Source organism: Chlorocebus sabaeus, chromosome 10 (genome assembly GCF_047675955.1).
Source record: "Chlorocebus sabaeus isolate Y175 chromosome 10, mChlSab1.0.hap1, whole genome shotgun sequence".
NCBI classification, from domain to species: Eukaryota; Metazoa; Chordata; class Mammalia; order Primates; family Cercopithecidae; genus Chlorocebus; species Chlorocebus sabaeus.
Genome location: NC_132913.1, coordinates 45446140 through 45465274, shown reverse-complemented (window position 1 = coordinate 45465274; position 19135 = coordinate 45446140). Strand labels below are relative to the sequence as shown.

At 37.1% G+C, this 19135-nt stretch overlaps 1 protein-coding gene across 10 annotated transcripts in view; it reads left to right on the top strand.

Moving 5' to 3' along the window:
- CCDC148 (coiled-coil domain containing 148) overlaps positions 1-19135 on the top strand; it is a 290253-nt gene that overhangs the window by 192729 nt on the left and 78389 nt on the right. For all 10 annotated transcript variants that reach the window (XM_073019714.1, XM_073019708.1, XM_073019713.1 and 7 more), the window contains one exon: positions 9606-9746. In XM_073019714.1, coding sequence (XP_072875815.1) covers positions 9606-9746 — 141 coding nt within the window. The remainder of the gene's footprint in view (positions 1-9605; positions 9747-19135) is intronic.

Here is a 19135-nt window from a genome sequence, read left to right as displayed (position 1 = left end):
TAATCGTGTGGTTTTTGTCTTTAGTTCTGTTTATGTTAATCTGAGTTTTAGATACTTATTCATCCACCCTAGAAATATTCATTGAGTATCTGCTTTGGGGGAGGCACTATTCCAGGAGTAAGGATAGAACAGTGAATAAGGCAAGTCCCTGCTATTATGGAGCTTACTGTCTAAAGAGAAAAACAGACAAGAAAATAAATCAATTGATTAATAATACAATTTATATAGTGGCAAATGTAAGTGAAATGAAGATAAAAAAAAGTAGGTAGTTAAAAAGTCATTAAGAGGAGTGTATTTTAGACACTATTCACAGGCACAGGTAAGAGATGGGATAGACAAATGTTAGGTGAAATCATTAGGATGGGGCACTGAATAACCTTGAAGGGTCAAGAAGCAGGAACGAGAACTTTTCAGGCAAGACGTGGGATGGCGATAAGCAAGAATGTGTAGGAGTGGGGAGGAAAGGAAGAGGCAGAGAAGGACGAAAGCCTGGGGAGTCATAGGAAATAAAGTCATGTGTACAGGGTCACATCCAAATACACCTTGAAAGATTGAGTCTTCCTTTTGGACAAAGTGGTATACAAATAAATGAATAAATAAATAGCTCTAAGTCCACTTGAACTGGTGGCCAAAAAGCCACTGCTATTAGAGGCTTGAGCAGGGCAGCAAAAATGTGTGAAAATTAATCCAATAAATATATGTGTACACAGTGGTTTGAACCAAAGTGACACTGAAGTCAGGAATGTCAGCTAGAATGCAACTGCAGCAATCCAGGCACATAAATAACATTTTTATATCACATTTGCTTTCTTACCTCATTTCATATTCATTTAAACATATCTATTGAGCATCTGTTAGGTGCCGGGGGGTATGTAAAGCACTGGAGATACATTGGTTAGTCAATCAGTTAAGTTCCCTGTCCTCATGGGGATCACAGTTGAGTGGCGAAACAGGCACCAGTCAAGTAATTACAAGACTGAAAGGCTAATTTCAAATTATGAGAATTACCTTGAAGAAAAAGGAAACAGCATTATGGGGGCACATAACTAAGAGGCTTGATATCATGTTGTAGTGGGCAAGGCTTCCCTGACAGAAATTGCAGCAGAAATTTGAGATTTAATAAATATTGATTAGAAAGTGGAGTGTAGGGCAGGGAGGGGGAAAGAACACTCCAAACAAAAAGAAAAAAAAATAGCATGTGCAATATCTGTATAGCTGGAGGGCATATGGCCTGTTCAGGAATCTATCTGTAAGGTACATCTGGAACAGAGGCTAAATTGGTAATTGGTGTGGAATTATGAGTTGGGGTTGCAGACATAGGCTAGGCCAAATACTGTGAGCCATGTAGTCTATACCTGGGAGTTCACACATTACCCCATGAGCAGTGGAAACCATTGAAAGATGTTAGGCAGGGAGATGGGAGTGTGGACAGGGAATGAGATGGATCGGACATCTGTTTTGAAAATACTCACTCTGGCCTCAGTAGAGAGAGAGGGGCAACAGTGGATGCAGGGAGGTTCTTATGGAATTAGGGTAGTGGTTATGGAAATAGAACTGAATGGGTTTAAGAGATAGTGGGAAGTACAGTCAGGAGTAATGGGCAACAGAACTTGGATACATGGAGTGTCAGGGACAGGCAGTGTTAGGATGATTCCTGAGTTTCTTGTTTGTGCAAATGGGTGGTGTTTGCAGAGCCACCCTGTCATGTGTGCATCATTATTATCTCATTTTACACTTACCTGAGGTTCTAAGGTGCTAAATAGTATGCCTAGGGACACCTTTAATAGGTCACAGAGGTAAGACTCAAACTCTGGTGTATGATTTCAAAACCTGGGTTATCTCATCTATGCTGTGCTTCTGAGTTGATTGCAGAAGGAAGAAAGACTATAGCTCAATGATGGTGACATAAAAACATTGGTCTTTATTATCACAGAGCCATAGAATCTTAGCATTGGGAGGGATTATAGAGAGCTTTCTAATGTGTTTTTCGAGCTTCTTTGACTGTGACTTACAGTGAGAAATGTATTTTACATCACAAATGAACACACAAAGAATGGAAACAATTTCTTGACACAGCATTAATATATTGACATGATCTCTGTTATTTTCCACTCTATCATGTTACATAAAAAATGCTAGTTGCTATCCACAAAATTGATTTCATAATCCAATTAATGAATTGTTTAGACAATACTAATCTAGTCTTCTTAATTTTTAGAAGAGTGTTTGAGGCCCAGAACTGGGAAGTGATTTCCCAAAATCTTACTGCCAAGAAGCAAGTGAATTCCTTACCCTTAGTCTAGTTATTTTTGTTTCTTTCATAAATAAAATTGACTGATAGGTTTGTAAATTTTATCATTTCGGAAAAAGTAGCTGTTGATAATTTTTGCTTATTGGCATTTAGTTTGTTTCTTCCTGTAAAAGTTTTGTTTTATACTAAGGTTAGACCCTCCAGGACCCAATTAAATGAAACATTGCAAGATTTTATTTGAAAAGTAAAGGACATGGAACAGTCAAGATAATAATAGTGCATTATCTTTGAGAATCTGAGAAAGACTAATAAAAGGCCACAGAAAATGAAAAGCAGTTATCAAAGAGAGGTGATAAAAAAATGAACTTATGAAGTTACCTAAGAAACCAAGGAATAATTGTGAAGCCAAGAATAAAAACAAAATTTTTCTGCTAAGCAGAAATGCCAAATGGAGAATAGAAAGTTTTAATAACATGCAAAATCACAGGTACTATATTTCATGAGCAAAGTTTAAACATAAACGAAATACGTTAAGTTTAAAAAGCTTAGGTAGGTAATATTGAAAAACAGTGGTACATTGGAAAAATATTTAATGGAGCTATCAGATTGTTAAAGATTTAATAAATGAAAATTTAAAGTTTACTCAGCTGAACTGAATTTAGAAGCTTATAGTAACATTTAGGGAGAAAACAGGGAAAGGGATTTGTTTGCTAGTTTTTACACAGTCCTCTAATCTTGATGGAAATATAAATTAGTTGCTGAAAATCCTGACAAGTTTTCTGATTATTTTCCCCATCAGATATGCACAAGTGAAGCTTAGGAAGCAGTGAAACAGCTAGGACTGAGGAAAGCAGGGATCAGAAGTCCCACGGTGGGGGAGTTGGAAAATGGTAGCATGTGTGGTGGGAGACTTTTTCTTTTTAAAGACCAATGCAAGAGGCAGAAGAGAAAATACTATCCATCTAACTTCAGGGTATTATCCATGCAGTCACCCAACAAGTACTTATTGAACCCTTACTGAGTGGCAGATGCTGTGCTAATCTTTGGAGACAACCTATGAATAAGACATATCTGGTCCCCTGCCCTTATGAAGTTTGCAGTCCCTTAGGTCATTCCAAACACTTGACACATGCTGTAATAGAATAGGGACAATGTGCTACAGAAGTAGAGAGGTATCTGATCTGGGCATGGTGGGTTAGGAAAGGCTTCCTGGAGCAAATGGCATCTGAGCCAAGACTTGAGTAGGATAAGTAGAAGTTATGCAGATGAAGTGTGAAGTAGACAGGTTTGCCTGTTTCAAGGATTACATCATACCATGTGTTTAACATCTTAATAAACATTAGCCTGGCACAGAATAATCTCCCGTAAATGGCAATTTTTCGTATTTCATTATTGTCAGTTATAGGCACTGCTCAGATGGTACCTTTCTTTTGATTTTCCATATAAAACAACCACATCACACACTGTTTCCATAAATATGGCCAATAGAATATAATATTAATGTTTAATTGTTATTATTTAAAAGGTTTACAAAATACTAATGTTTTTCATTGAAGTCAGCTTTGCTTGGAGAAGAAAAATGCAGAGCATATAGTATATTACAATCTGTCTATCTAAGGAAAATATAGCATCAGACTAATAGAACTTAAGTGAGCTATAGTGGTGACCTGATACAGTCCCTCCCTTTAACACATGAAAGAACATAACACATGAATGAGCCATTTGCTCAAAGTAACAATATTGTTTGTTGGTGGCAAAGATGGGTCTCAAAAGCAGATGTTCAATATTCATTTCCTTTATGCCATACTGACACTTATAATAAATTGTTTTCAAAGCTCGTAACTTTGATGTAAAATTGTGTTAATATTGTTTCATTGATGTTAATTTCAATCATTACCTTTGAAGTTTTCATGGACTTCATTTTTGTTTTTCTACTACTTTGTTCTTTCTGAGAATGTGTGCTTATTAATTTCAGTTGAACCATTTTACTGTACATTAAGAGTGAGGAGTATACGTAATGCTACTATCCATTTTCATTTTAAACCATTAATTTATTATTTGCAGTAGACAAACATATTTTAAATGTCATTTATCCTCTGTTAGGTTAAGGTCTCAATCAAAGACGACCATTGGTAGGCATATTAAGCAAAGTATTAATTAAAACCTGGAAAAATGCCCTGTAGTTAGTAGTCTAAATAATACTTTCCTATAACACACACTCCTGGCTGCCACTGTGGGAATGTTCTTTTGTGGTTATTATTGTTACATGGTTATATGTTCACATACTCTCTTTAAAGCTATGTAATTAGCAAAGCCTTTAAAATAAAACTACTAAAATGTTCTTCTGTGCTATTCTTCCTTTTGCTCGCTGTTCACTCAGAGTCTTCTGTGCTTTAGTCTATTGTACTAGTATTGATTCCTTTGCCCACCTGCCAGCTTTCTTATCCTTAGGCGTCTTGAAAATACCATAATTGTTTGTCATTCTCTCCACATGGGAGCCATTCACATCCCTTGACTATCTCTGTGAGGATCCATTGGATAAGGATTATTTCAATGGCCACCAGATTCTTCATCTTATCCAGTGTGCATTCTGAAAAGCTGTTTTGCCTTATTGCTTATGTAGCAATTGCTGCTGAGCTTGTTTCTCATTGTCAAGATCTCACCACTCTAGCTTCCGACAACCTTCTTTCCTTTACCCCCCCTTTTTTTCCTGGTAGCATTATAATTAGAAATAATGCTGTGAATTATTGACTTCCGGTAAAATTCTATGAGTTCCTGATCATCCTCATTATTCCAATATTAAGTAGAAGCAATTTAGTTTCTGAAGGCTGAAGCTTTGCTCTAGGGTTTTTTCTGTTTTTTTTTTTTTAACAGCATTTCTTTTCTTTTTTTCTTATATTACTTAAGATCTACAAACTATTGACTTTTGGTTGTTGAATTTGCAGCTGTTTCAGGATTTTCTGGTGTGTACATCACTGTTTAAAAATCAACATAACTTTATCACTTTTTTTTTTTTTTTTTGGAGTAAAGAAGCATCATTTAGACTTGCCAAAGACAGGGAATGGTAAATTAAATAAATTGGTGAGTAAACTGGTTATACCAGTTTGATTGGTCTGGTTATTCTCTTGCTATACTTGCCTTAGGAAACAGAAATCTTTTTCATTTATAGATTTTGATTTATGCTTTTGCTTCTTTAAATCATAGGACATCATATAATATGCAAAGGTCATTCAATGATGGTTCCCATTAGTTTTAAATAAAAAAATGAGAAGAGTAGTTCTAAAGTCCTAACTTATTTCCATTAAAATTTATAAAAATAGTGTCAGTGCTCAGAAAGGCTGAATTTTTCTTTTCACTATTTCAGTGTATTACAAAACTTCCTTTCTACTGCCTCAGAACCTTTTTTATTTATTTATTTATTTATTTTTTGAGACAGAATCTCGCTCTGTCGCCCAGGCTGGATCTCAGCTCACTGCAAGCTCCACCTCCCGGGTTTACGCCATTGTCCTGCCTCAGCTTCCCGAGTAGCTGGGACTACAGGCGCCCGCCACCTCGCCTGGCTAGTTTTTTGTATTTTTTAGTAGAGACAGGGTTTCACCGTGTTAGCCAGGATGGTCTCAATCTCTTGAGCTCATGATCCACCCGTCTCGGCCCTGCCTCAGAACCTTGAGACTACAGTATGTTGTTATATAAATCTCTTTGCATATGCATTATATTTTACAGTTTATTTTGTTTTTCAATACTTTTTTAGTATGGAAAATTTTTAAAACATATAAAAGTCTATCATCACCTGACTTCAACCATTATCCATTCATTAGTCACATTTGTTTTATCTATATTCTTACCTACTCCCTCCCGCCCCTTGAAATAATAGTAAGAATCACAAGCACCATGTAATCTGTTGGTATTAAGTATCTAGCTTTAAAATTAAAGTCTATATCTCTAAAGTTATAAAACATAACCATACTATTATCATACCTAAAAACTTTAACAATATTTCCTTAATAGCATCAACTAACCAATAGCATCAGCTAACTAATCAGTATTGAAATAGCTCTAATTATCTCATAATTTCTTTTTACATTGGTTTATTTACATCAGAATCCAAATATAAACCACGTATTGTATTTGGCTAATATGTTTATTAAATCTCTTTCAATTCATAGTTCTTCCCTCATTTTTTCCTTGTAATTTGTTAAAGTTCTTTGAGTGTTCACAAATTTTAATTTTGTGGATTGTGTTCCGACATACTATTGCATAATGTGTTTCTCTGTTGGCTGAATTTCCTGTAACCTGATAGGTAGGTCTAGGGCTTTGATCAGATTCTATTTTATTTTTTGGCGAAAATAATTCATGGGAATGCTGTATGCTTCCATAAGAAGGAACAATGTCTGCTTGTTTCTCTGTGATGTTAAGATTATTCCATGTGTTTGTTTCCAGCTTGATCCATTCATTATAAAGTTTTCCATTAATTGTTAATATGAAGTTTTTAGCAGCCATTGATGATCATTAACTAGGATCCATTATTACAGCAGTTGTTGCAAAGTGGTATATTCTAATACTAACATTTTTTCTTACTTATCCGGCTTCATTTAAAATATTCATTTTGATGGATTGAATAAAAGTTAATTATTGAGCACCTATGATGCACCAGTACTCTGCTAGGCAGTATAAGGGGAAGGCAAATGCATGGACTGTGCTCTAAGTGGAAACCAACAATATATCCAACATACTCAGAGAGCAGTTATGGTATGGTCAGTGAAATAAGACAAGAGAGATAAGCATGGGCAGTAGAATGTTTCAAGGAAGATGTGGACCATGAGTATTTTATGAAGAAGGGGAAATCTGAGGGAATTGCAAGCAGGGGGTGCTTTGAGTCACTCCATGAGCTAAGAATAGGAATGGCCATATAAGGGAAGGCAGAGGAAGAACACTACTTAGAGATTATGTATTAGCAACATCAAAGGGGGGCATTTGTTGGTAGTGAGAAAACTAAATTATTTAGATTCTATATTGATCAGTTGACATCATCCTTTTGAACTTTCTGATCTTGTTCTAAACACTTTTGGCAGAAATACTTTGGATGGACTAGGGAACTACAACCAAGCTCAATGGTTTGGAAATTAGTTTGTCATAAATAAAAATTCATCTGAGCTTAAGAAATTTATGAGCTTCCAAGTCAGATATAAAATGTAAAGAGACAGTCATGTTGATGTGTATACATAGTAATAAAAAAATCCAAACTACATGGTGACTTGTGGTTCCACAGACCAAACCAGGATATTTGGAAAGGAGAAGCAGGTGCACAGGGTTTGATGTGAAGCTGTGGCAAAGTTAAAGATGTTGAATTTAATTTTGGAAATGTTGGATTTTAAGTGCACATACAAATAGCTAAGTCTTAAAGAATTTGTTAATATAGGATTGAATTGCAGACAAAAAGATAGAGCGGATAATATAAATTTTGTGGCCAGAAACATAGAATGAACTCCTAGAAGAGGATGAGCACATCAGATAATGAACATAGATAGAGAGGTTGGAGGTTAATGAGAGGGTAATGTAGGGTTGGGATTATAAGGCAGACACAGGAAACAGGAAGAAGAGAGCAGTATCTATTGGTAGAGAAACAGAGGAGAGAAATGTCATGACCTGGGGCAGGAAAGAGTTTTAAGCATGAAGCAATAGTCAACAGGGTCAACTATCACCATGAGGTCAAGGAATGGAGAACAGAGAACTATCTTTTGGGCATTTCAGGTGGAGATCACTAGTAATATTTGATGGGATGACAGAACACTGATTTTAATTGTAGCAAGTGAAAGATGGAAGATAAATTACAGAAAGGAAAGGTTTGAAAGCAGGTCAGGACAGAAGCAGGGATGATGTATTCTAGGAATGGGGTTCCCAAGAAAAAGGTCAATATGATGGACAGGATAAGCAGTAAGTGGACTAAACTGAATGATGTTTAAAAACTAGGAGTAGAAATTTCCTGGGTTATTTTGATAAACAAGGCAAAATATTACTTTAGAAAATGAAAATTTTGCAAAATGAACTTAATTGTTTAGACTCACTTTAATTGTATTTGTATGACATTATTTTATTTAATTTTCATCATATATGTTACCATTAATAAATGATGCTTACATGAAATGTGTAAGAAATGAAGTATTTAATTGGGAATGCTAATATAAAAAGAATTTTGCATACCTCTACATTTCCCTGCTGTCTGCTTCCTTAGCCAGATATATACATGGATCAGATAAGTATTATGTTTTTATTTCATTAGTTTCATTGGTTTCCTGCTTACAAGGATAATAAATACTTATTGAAAAAATGTCACCCAGCACAGAAAGGTTTAAAGAATAATTTTTTTAAATCCCAGGAAATGATTCTATTCAGAGATAACCAATATTGTTATTTGGTAAGTCCCCTTCCAAATCTCTTTCTATGCATAGATACATAGTTGATATTTTACATTAATGAGATCATACTGCAAATGTGGCTTTGTATCTGCTTTTCTGCATCTAATAATATATTGTGGATATTTTCTATTTCAATGAGTATGGAGTTATGGCATCCTCTTTCAATGGCAGTCATTGTATAAAAGTACCATAATTGATTTAAGCCATCTCCTTGCCAGACTTTAGACTTTTTCGATTTTTCTGTTTTAAAAAGCACTGTAGTGCACACTCCTGTGGGTACATTTTTGTGCACTTGTCCAGTTAATTGTCTTCTTTAAATAATATTCTGGAAATAGGGTTGTGGATCAAGGCTATGCATTTTTTTATATTGTGACACATATTTACATATAACCTAATACCCAACAGAAAGGCTGTAGCAAGTATACTTTTACCAATAACACATACCGGTACCCAGAAAGTTGTTCTAAGTGTCTTACAGTGGTTTTTCATCTTAACTCAGGCCTGCTTTTCATTCTTATAAAACAAGAAAGCTGAAATATAGCAGAGATTCTTAAACTTTTAAGCATTTTAGGATTGAGAATTTTTGAAAGTTGTTTAACATCTGGAAAAAAAAAATGGGCAAAACCAGAAATTTTTACTTGCTATTTGTGGGACTATACAGATTCTTTGGAGTTAAATCATAGATTCTTTAGGAACCCCACTCCATGAATCCAGGTGAAGAATCCTGACTGACATGATTTTAAAGTTGCTTTTTCCTTTTAACCCACACACACACACGTTTCACAGATATGTCACACAGTCATGTGCACATAGAATTTAAATATTTATTTGGAAAAAAAAATTGACATCTGCTTTATATAGAGCCTAGTCTTATTATGACCTGTGAAATAACTTCAGTGTGCATAGTTACTGGAATGAAGTTTTTCTATTTATTTCAGGTTCTTCAATGGCGAGCCCACCAGGAAGAGGTAGCAAGACTGGAAATGGAAGTTTCTACCAGAAGAAGAGAAAAGGAAGAGGAGAAAGAGAAATTGTGGAAGAAGAAGGAATTGTTGCAAAGGGCAGAGAAGAAAAAAAAAGTATAAAATCTATTGTCAATATGAATGTGTGAATGAATGCTTACTGGTCTGATTGAGTTTTTTGGTCTTGATGTTTGGCATGAAATTCTCATAAGCAGTTCTGAGAACATTCGTAAAGATCTAGTGGAATGTTGCTTCTAATGAAAAGTTTGAGCTTCAAAGATTTGTTGACATGGAGGAGAACCCACTTTGTTGATTTGTGTGAGCACAGGTACCTGTGATTAGAAGAGGTGCTGTAGGTTAAAAAACAAAACAACAACAACAAAAAAACAAGGTTTGTGAAGGTTGTTAAATCCTGTAATAAATAGGGATGTGGCAAAAAATGAGAGGGTGCTGAGATAGTGTCTTGGTTGATGGCAATGTGGTAAATAATTGCCAAAAACATCCTTGTTGGTAGAATATATTATACTAGAGGCAGTGCAATTCATGGAAAGTCAAAATGCCCTTTAAAGAGTTTACTTCTTGGCTATGTATTAGATGGTTTTGTTCCTCGAGTACTAACACAAATTCCTCATTCCTCTTTTGAGTAAATATTTGTTGCATAATCTTAAAACTATACACCAAAAGAAATGATTGTTGGTTCTCCATGGAAGATAGAATACACTTAAGGGTTGTTTTTGTTTTAAATATATATATGAGATACTTTTTTTTGTTTGTTTTTTGTTTTTTTGTTTTTTGAGACGGAGTCTCGCTCTGTCGCCCAGGCTGGAGTGCAGTGGCGCAATCTCGGCTCACTGCAAGCTCCGCCTCCCGGGTTCACGCCATTCTCCTGCCTCAGCCTCCCGAGGAGCTGGGACTACAGGCGCCCGCCACTGCGCCCGGCTAATTTTTTCTATTTTTAGTAGAGACGGGGTTTCACCATGGTCTCGATCTCCTAACCTTGTGATCCGCCCGCCTCGGCCTCCCAAAGTGCTGGGATTACAGGCGTGAGCCACCGCGCCCGGCCTAAATATATATATGAGATACTTATTTAGGCATTTATGTTTTTTCCCACAACAAAAATTATGAAATTTGCCATAAAAATATTTTTGTTACACATTTAATCAGATATATTAACCATTCTTTAAATGGAGTGGCTAGCCTCTGTAGAAATAATTCTCAAAAAGGCAATTAATTTGTGATCAGCAGAGTAAAAGGAAATGGCCTTAACCTACACACATGTTTTGATTTGATCTATATGGTGTAAAAAACTCTTTTCTTTGGAAAAGCTGCTTACAGTGCTAAGAATGACTAATTAATTTATGGTCATTGGTGGACAAACTTTTCCTTTTTGTGAACATAGTTGACATTTTGCACTATGTGAACCAACTAAGTCAAAGAAGCTCATGCCTAGAAGTTGTTCCTTCCAAGTTGAATATGTAGGGGTAAAGGAACTCTGTATCTTAAAGCTATAAGCCAGTTTTTCCACATTTTATTAGACTTTGGTTGTCATTGTTATTGATTTGTTTTGTGACTTTAAATCAGCAAATTGGTGTAGAGGCAGCATGTGTGGAAAACAGCATACATAGAAGTTATATGATCATTTGACAAAGTCAGCTGCTAAGAAGATAGACCTCACAGTGCTTATTTTATTTCAAAAATGAATTTGATTTCTGCTTCTAAGGAAGTAAATAGGGTGGTTTTATCAAGTCCCTATCAAGAGAGTTGATGATTAAAGGGAATAATTACATGTACCTCCAAAACTCATAAGTATTGATCATGTTTCAAATACTGTAAATGAGCTATGTATCTCTGGAGTGGGGGAACTTACCAGTTATTTACTGATATGGAAGTACAGCATGTGAAAAGCATATCCCTCTACCTGGGCCCTCGAAGCATTTTCTCACTGCGAATTAGCATGACCACAAAAGGTATTATATTTGTAGGCACTTGTTTGCATGCGGTGTCAATTTAAATGTCATATGAAGAGATTTGGAAACAGTTTCATTTACTGGGGGTTTACAAAGACAGGTAAAGCCATTTAAATCAAATAACTCAAGTACTGAGAATGGAGTTGGTACAATTAATTGTGCGAGTTCAGTTTGGGTTGAGGAACTGGCATGGCTACACAGGAGAGGATGGGGAGACATCACTAGTTTGTAAGATTTCTGGAAGTGAGAGAAAGGCATTTAAAAGATGAGAGAGCTTCCTAAGCTTGCAGATGGGGCTGACAATTGCCTCATAAACACTACAACAAAAACCGAACAGAGTAACGGAAGGAAGAATTAAGCTGTTTTAATGGCTGAGGCACCCAAAGGGCTAACCTAAATGCAGCTTAAAACAAGGACACTTAGGCCTGAAAAGATGAAGGCTGAGGAGAATTTCAGTATCATTAGTTATGTGTGTAAATTAAATATCCTCTCCTCATCTTAGAATGCAAGATGAGATCTATACCTATGAGCATTAAAGTAGCACATGTTGAAAAAACATGAAAACCTCCATGCCTAGAATGCATTTTTTCGTCCCTAGTTGCATTTTGCTAAGCTTCATGCAGGATGTTACATGTATAAAGTGTCCTGCCCTTTATAATAAAAGATATTGTAAGAAGTGCCCTATCAAATTTGTTGTCCTATTTATATAGAGTATAGAGGACATTACAATGTTTTGGGAAACTAAGCCAAATTTGTGGTCAAACCCTAGCAATTGTGTAGGACCAAGGCATATGACTTATTTTATTTTAAAAATACTTTTTCATTTAGAAAATTATTTTTAAAGTAGAGATTGATATGTTATAGACATTAGCACACATTGGCTAGCATTAAAATGTTAACATTTTTCATTTTGTTTCAGAGTTTTAAAATTTAAATAAAGGAGAGAATATTACAGATAAAGTTGAAATCCTCTTTTGAGACCTTCCTCAGTACCATTTCCCTTCTTTCCTACACAGAGACAATCATGATCAGGAATTTTACTTCTATCTTTCCAGGCCATATATAGATTTTAAGATATTTTGACATGTAATTTGTGACTTTAATTTTTTCATGAACACTATCATGCTGTGTCATTCTGCAGTGTTTTAAAAATATGTCTGTGTTTCAGGGGGTGGGGGACAAGGGGAGGGAGAGCATTAGGACAAATACCTAATGCATGCAGGGCTTAAAACCTAGATGAGGGGTTGATGGGTGCAGCAAACCACCATGGCACGTGTATGCCTATGTAACAAACCTGCAGGTCCTGCACATGTATCCCAGAACTTAAAGTAAAATTAAAAAAAAAAAATACCTGTGTTAGTAATACACATAGGCCTAGTTCACTCCTTTTTTTTTTTTTTTTTTTTTTTTTTTTTTGAGATGGTGTCTCGCTCTGTCACCCAGGCTAGAGTACAATGGTGTGATCTCGGCTCACTGCAACTTCTGCCTCCAGGATTCAAGAGATTCTGTTGCCTCAGCCTCCTGAGTAGCTGGGATTTGAGGCGCCTGCCACTATACCTGGCTAATTTTTGTGTTTTTAGTAGAGACGGGGATTCACCATGTTGGTCAGTCTGGTCTCGAACTCCCAACCTCAGATGATCTGCCTACCTCAGCTTCCCAAAGTGCTGGGATAACAGGCGTGAACCACCGCGCCCAGCCTTTTAATTGCTACAGTGTTCCATAGTAGAAGTGAGCTAGTGTTTATCCATTCTCTTTGGTGGTTGATATTTAAGTTTCCAATGTTTTGTTCTTATAGGCGGTGCTGCAGCAGCCAGCTTGTACTGATGCATGTATTCAGGCTTTCACTAGGGTGCACCTAGAAGGGGGATAACTATGTTGTAGATTCATATACTTTCAACTTTATAAGATTTTGGGGGGTGGTTTATAAAATACTACAACTTTGCTTTTTGACTTTTGTCAATCCGGTAAATTTGGAAAGTATCTTATCAATATTTTAATTTGTATTTCCATGATCATTTGTGAGGTTGAAAATCTTTCATGTTTACTGGAGAGTTTTCTTTCTCTGTAACTCACTTATTCATATTTTTAAAATCCATTTTTAAAATTAATATGTAAAAGCTCTTTATAAATTCTAGATTCTATTTCTTTTTATAGCTATATGGATTGCATATATTTTCACCCATTGGTTATTTGCCTTTTAATTTTGCCTATAGTATCTATAGTGTCACGGAAATTTAAAATGATCAAGTAATCAAGGTTATCAAACTGTTTCTTATGAATTATGCTTCTCTTCATGAACTGTGACCTGGTAGCAAGAGCATCTCTACAGGTGGCTCTTATGTGTGTCTCTGTTGAGGGTCATATGCACTTTACCCTTTGGCCTGGGAATAATTTTCGTATCAGTTTCTAGACTTGGAACACTATGCTGTGAGCCTAGAGTGCATCTGATTTAGGGCTAGTGCACAGCACTGGTCTGAGGTTCTGCACTTGATCCCTTTTCTTCTCTGGTCTCCCTGGAACTTTTGCAGAGAGTGATTATGGTGTATCTAGTCCTGATTTTGTGTCTGGACAGGTCCTATGTGAGTTTGTGCTATTTTTAAGTAGCTTGATTCCAGCTCCTGTGAGCACAGGTCCCATGACAAATGTTAAAGGCCCGGCCACCGCTATGCAGACCTATTCTGGGTCCCAGTTTTCCTCAAGTCCTTTTTCTTCAGCTCTCTCTGACTGCTCTGACTTTAGGTTCCATCTTTATTTTTGACACTGGGGCAGAGTGTGTGTGTGTGTGTGTGTGTGTGTGTGTGTGTGTAGTTGTGTTATAGTTTGTCCAGCATTTCTACGTGTTTGAGGTAGGAAAGGAGATTTCCATGTCAACTCAGAGATACTGACCAGAAGTTCTAGCTGTCTTTACATATACTCACCACAAACCTAGATGATCTTTGTTTTAACTATTTTATCTGTTGGAGACACATTTTGGTTCTTCAGCTTTTAACAGCAGCTTGGCAGAAAATTCCACCGGCAGCTCCCTGCTGTCATGAGAGGTGTTGCTTTGGTAGATGGTGCTCTGTTTTTCCCCCATCTGCTGTCTCGTCTACCTGGCTTTCCCTTCTCCTCAGAGACTGGCAGTAGAGGCAGAGAAACTGTGCCATGTGAAAACTCCACCATACAATTTCTGAACAAGACATAATCTTCCTCCTAATTCTTCTTTCCAGCAATTTGTCTGTTATGACCAATTTACTGGAATAATATTTTGGTTTGTATTCGATGCTAATTTTACCCTTAGATGCCCAGGTCCTTAAATCACTTTTTCTTCTATGCTTTAAAACTCAAGCTGAATATAATAGTTATAGTTTTCATGGTTTTATCTTAAGACTCAAGGAAAGTTTTGATTCCTAAGTTGTTAGATGATACTGATGTTTTTCAGGAGCATCTCTCTATCTCTGAAATTGCTGTCATGATAAAATCAAAAGATAATGCCTCTCTATAAATGATCCCTGGGAGCTATTGTAAGAAACACAATTTCCATGCTAGATGGACCTCATATAATATTGGCTCCCATACCACCCTTTCTCTAGATGTGGCTCTTTGTGTAGCTTAAATCACAGAAAAAATTCTCTGCATTATTGAGGTTTAGGATATGTTGTTGCTGTGTGATGCAACAACATCTAGAGTTCCACAGAATCCACCACAAGGATTCTAGCCTCACTTCCAAAATGGAGATGTTAAGCAAGACTCACATAAAAAGAAGACATATCTCCCCCTTCGTCTAGCATTTCAAAATTCTAATTTAGCCAACTCCTAATCTGCACACCAGCCACTTTGTACAATTGAGGGGTGGGGAGCATTTTCAAGGATATCAGGATACCTCTGATGTGACCTTCAGCCTTACCTTAGAGATCTTTCTGGGGAGGGATCTGTCACTTTGTGAATTCTCAACTTCTTGTAACATCATACCAGTAAATACCAAAAGGCATGGCTTTGCTAGAGCATTGGTACTTGAGTATTCCCCCACGCCCTCAGGGGATCTCATAGTACCCAAATTACATGCTTCCTGCAGAGAACCAAGAAGAGGAGAAATAATCTAAAACAAAAACCAGTACACTATCATAAACAGAATGCAGGTTAGAGGACTGTCACCATTCTTATTTCAGAAGACTCCGGAAGCTCTTGCACAGGAGAGAATTCAGAGTACCTCCCCAGTTCAGATCTGAGCAATTCTCCCGGTGTGGGAGTTTGTAGGTTCTTATCAGGGCAATGAATCATGGCATTATAAAATCTCTTCTCCAGTGTCTTTTAATCTAATAGTATACTGATCTAAAGAGCTAAGAGTAGGAAAAAAGGTGAGCACAGAAGAATAATTTTTAAAAAAATTCCCAGGTTTTAAGCTCTGCTTTTTCAGGATTGTTGAATTTAAAGGGGTCAATGAATAACACCAAAATAAGTAGGTTTATAAGATGGGCAATAGGATCCCCTGCCTACCCTCCAGACATGTCCTGTATAATCACCCAGACCATAAATACTGTGGATTTTACTCCCATGATTGGGTCAGATTATATGGCACAGAAGACCTTAAAATTATCTGAGTGGTCTTGACCTAATCACATGAGCCCTTTAAAGGCAGAGTGGTCGCAGAGTGGGGTGGTCAGAGACTTGAAACATGAGAAGGATGTGACCACCATTGATGGAGTCACATGGCAAGGAATGTGGTGGCCTCAAGGAGCTGAGGGTAGCCCGGGCTGACAGCCAGCAAGGAAATGGGACCTATAGCCTACAGGCCCATAGCCATAAAGAACTGGATTTTTATGAATGGGATTGGAAGCAGATTTTTTTCTCCAGATGAGAACTCAGTTTTACCAACACCTTGATTTCAGCCTAGTGATAACGTAAGCAGAGAGCCCAACCACACCATGCTAGACTTCTGGTTTACAGAATTCTGAGCTAGCAAGTGAGTGTTGTTTTAAGCTGCTAAATTTGAGATAATTTTTATAAACAACGATTTTAAAAAACTATTACAGATTTTAGTATCTGGAAGTGAAATGCTGCCTTAATGAATACCTAAAAATGCCGAAGTCGCTTTGGAATTTGTAAGTGGGAAGAAGCTGAAAGAATTTTGAGGATATCATCTTGAGGTTGATAGAAAAATACTAGAATACCTTGAATCAACTGTTAGTAGAAATATGCATGTTAACAACGTGACTGGTGAGGGCTGAGGAGTAAGTAATGAATGTCTTATTGGAAACTGGAGAAAGGAGGGTCATTGTTAATGTGGTGACAGAAAGCCTAGGGCAGCCATGTCCTGCAGTTAGATGGAAAACAAATTAACCAGAAATGAACTTCCTAGTTGATGAACTAAGATATTAAAACAAACAAAAAAAAATGTTGAAGGTGCCACCTGGATTCTTTTTGCTGCTTGTAGTAAAAAGAAAAGAGATAAATAAAGGGAAGAAGTTTAAGTGAAAAGGATCAAGACTTGATGCTTTGGGAACGTCTTGGCCTGTCTAGATTGGAAAGGATCTTAGCGTTAATAAATTATTGCCAACACTATGGTATGAAGAACAGACTGAGGTGTGAATATACAATCCTTTGTTTTAATCTTGAAAAGATCAAAAGGTCAGAGTATTTAGTCACATGAAAGACCCTTCTGGGAGATTAACGGTGCTTCTCATGGATCTTTTCAAACTAGCAGGCCTCCAGAAAGGTTAAGGGTGGTATCCCTTAGCCATCTCGGCAGGAGACCGAGAGAGAGACAAGATTATTTCAAAAAGATTGTGGTATAACTTTTGTGAATTCCCAAAAAATCCATAGAGTTCCTTCTGGGTTCTTGGGAAAATTTTATTACAAACACTGCCAGCTTGGACTGAAAGGGACAGAGAGAGTATGACGTGAAAAGAGGCTAATAAACCCCCAAAATTCTATTATAGTGGTGAGAGGCAGGCCGATAAAACGACTCAACTGCAAGTGTGTACTACCATTCAAGAAAAAGGATGAATGACCCTTGAACCAAGAGGGCAGAATTTAGTAGCCCAGGTATTAGAGACTGTGGCTGGCCCCTGTGGCCCCTGGCATTTTTTTGATACTTCCACCATTGAACAAACTCACCTCTAGGCTCAGAAAGAGCTGTGACTATCCAGATCTTCCTGTAAAAGGACAGGCTGCTGACTGCAAGGCAGAGAAGGGAGAAAGTGCCACCTGAAGACGGATGGCATTTTAAGAGAGAGACTGGGCTGAGCTGAACTTGTTCAGTCATTTCTCCCACATTTGCCAATCAGAATGAGAGGCCATGCTGTGAACCCTCCAGGGGAGAGGAAGTCCCCAGCTATGTGAGGAGTGGAAGATGAGCATTCCCCCTAAGAAGAGTATAGGGTAGTTTCCACATCCCCTGGTACCTCCATGGTGCTGAAATGATATTTCACTAAAGGCTCAAAAGAAGGAGAGCAGGCCAAATACACCTTTATTCAATTATATCTTGGCCTTAAACCTATAACTAAATGGTACACTAACAAACTCATGAAGACCTGAGCCAAGAAGTTCCTAGATATGGAGGTATCGGAGCTGATCTAAGAGGGTGTATTTCGCAGAATAAAGATGAAGAAGAGCCATGGTGGAAGGAGAGGGGAAAAAAAAAAACTACAGAGTGGGTAGCAAATGTGGAAGGCCAAAAACTCAGTGAGCCCACTGCAAGTGGGGAATGGCTCAGGGTGGTATTGAGCATGGGACGTTTTGCATTCCCTCAGACCTGAGCTGGAGTTGTAGCACTGCCACTTGTTAACTGCGGGGCCTTGAGGGAAATTACTTTCTCTCCATTTCAGTGTTTGTGTCTGTGTGCTATTTGCATTTGTATGATAAGAAAAGGCATGTGAAGCAGTTAGCACATGCCTGGCACTTAGAAAGGCCTCAGTAAATGATGTTCTAATTGTTACTGTTATTATTGTTGCCCCAGTGGAATGGTAGAGCAGATGGCCGTTAGAAAAATCATGAGAACCAAATAGAAAAGGTAGAAATGAGATAAAGATAATAATAATGAAAGGCAGTGGTTTTAACACTGGTTCAGAAACTAATGTCATGAATACATCTCTTTTTCTCGTTACCTGGTTACTCTTCACCTGGTAGCAGAATGTCTCTAGAGTGGTAGAACTCTACCAACACTAGTGACTGTGGAATCCTTTGAAAGGTCAAGTAAGAAGAAATGTTCTAATTACAGCATAGGGCATGCAGAAATAGTTATCTGTAGTTATCCACCTTAAACCAAAGAATCTTTGACTCATTTGTACATCCTGTTGTTCTAAATGGCAATCATCAACAAAATGTACTCATTAGCACCTAAACAGTTCAAACAAATAAAACATACACTAACTTCATAAGTTTCATGACTTCGTGACTTGCTGATCTTATTTTAAACTATATACATAAGTCTTCTAATCTGTGTTTTATTTTGAAATCCCAAAGTCACCTTTCAGAAAATACTATGGCTCAACATATTTCATTTACTGTTATATTGAGTATTGGCACCAATGTCCTGTGTGGCATTTGCCTCCTCTCCAA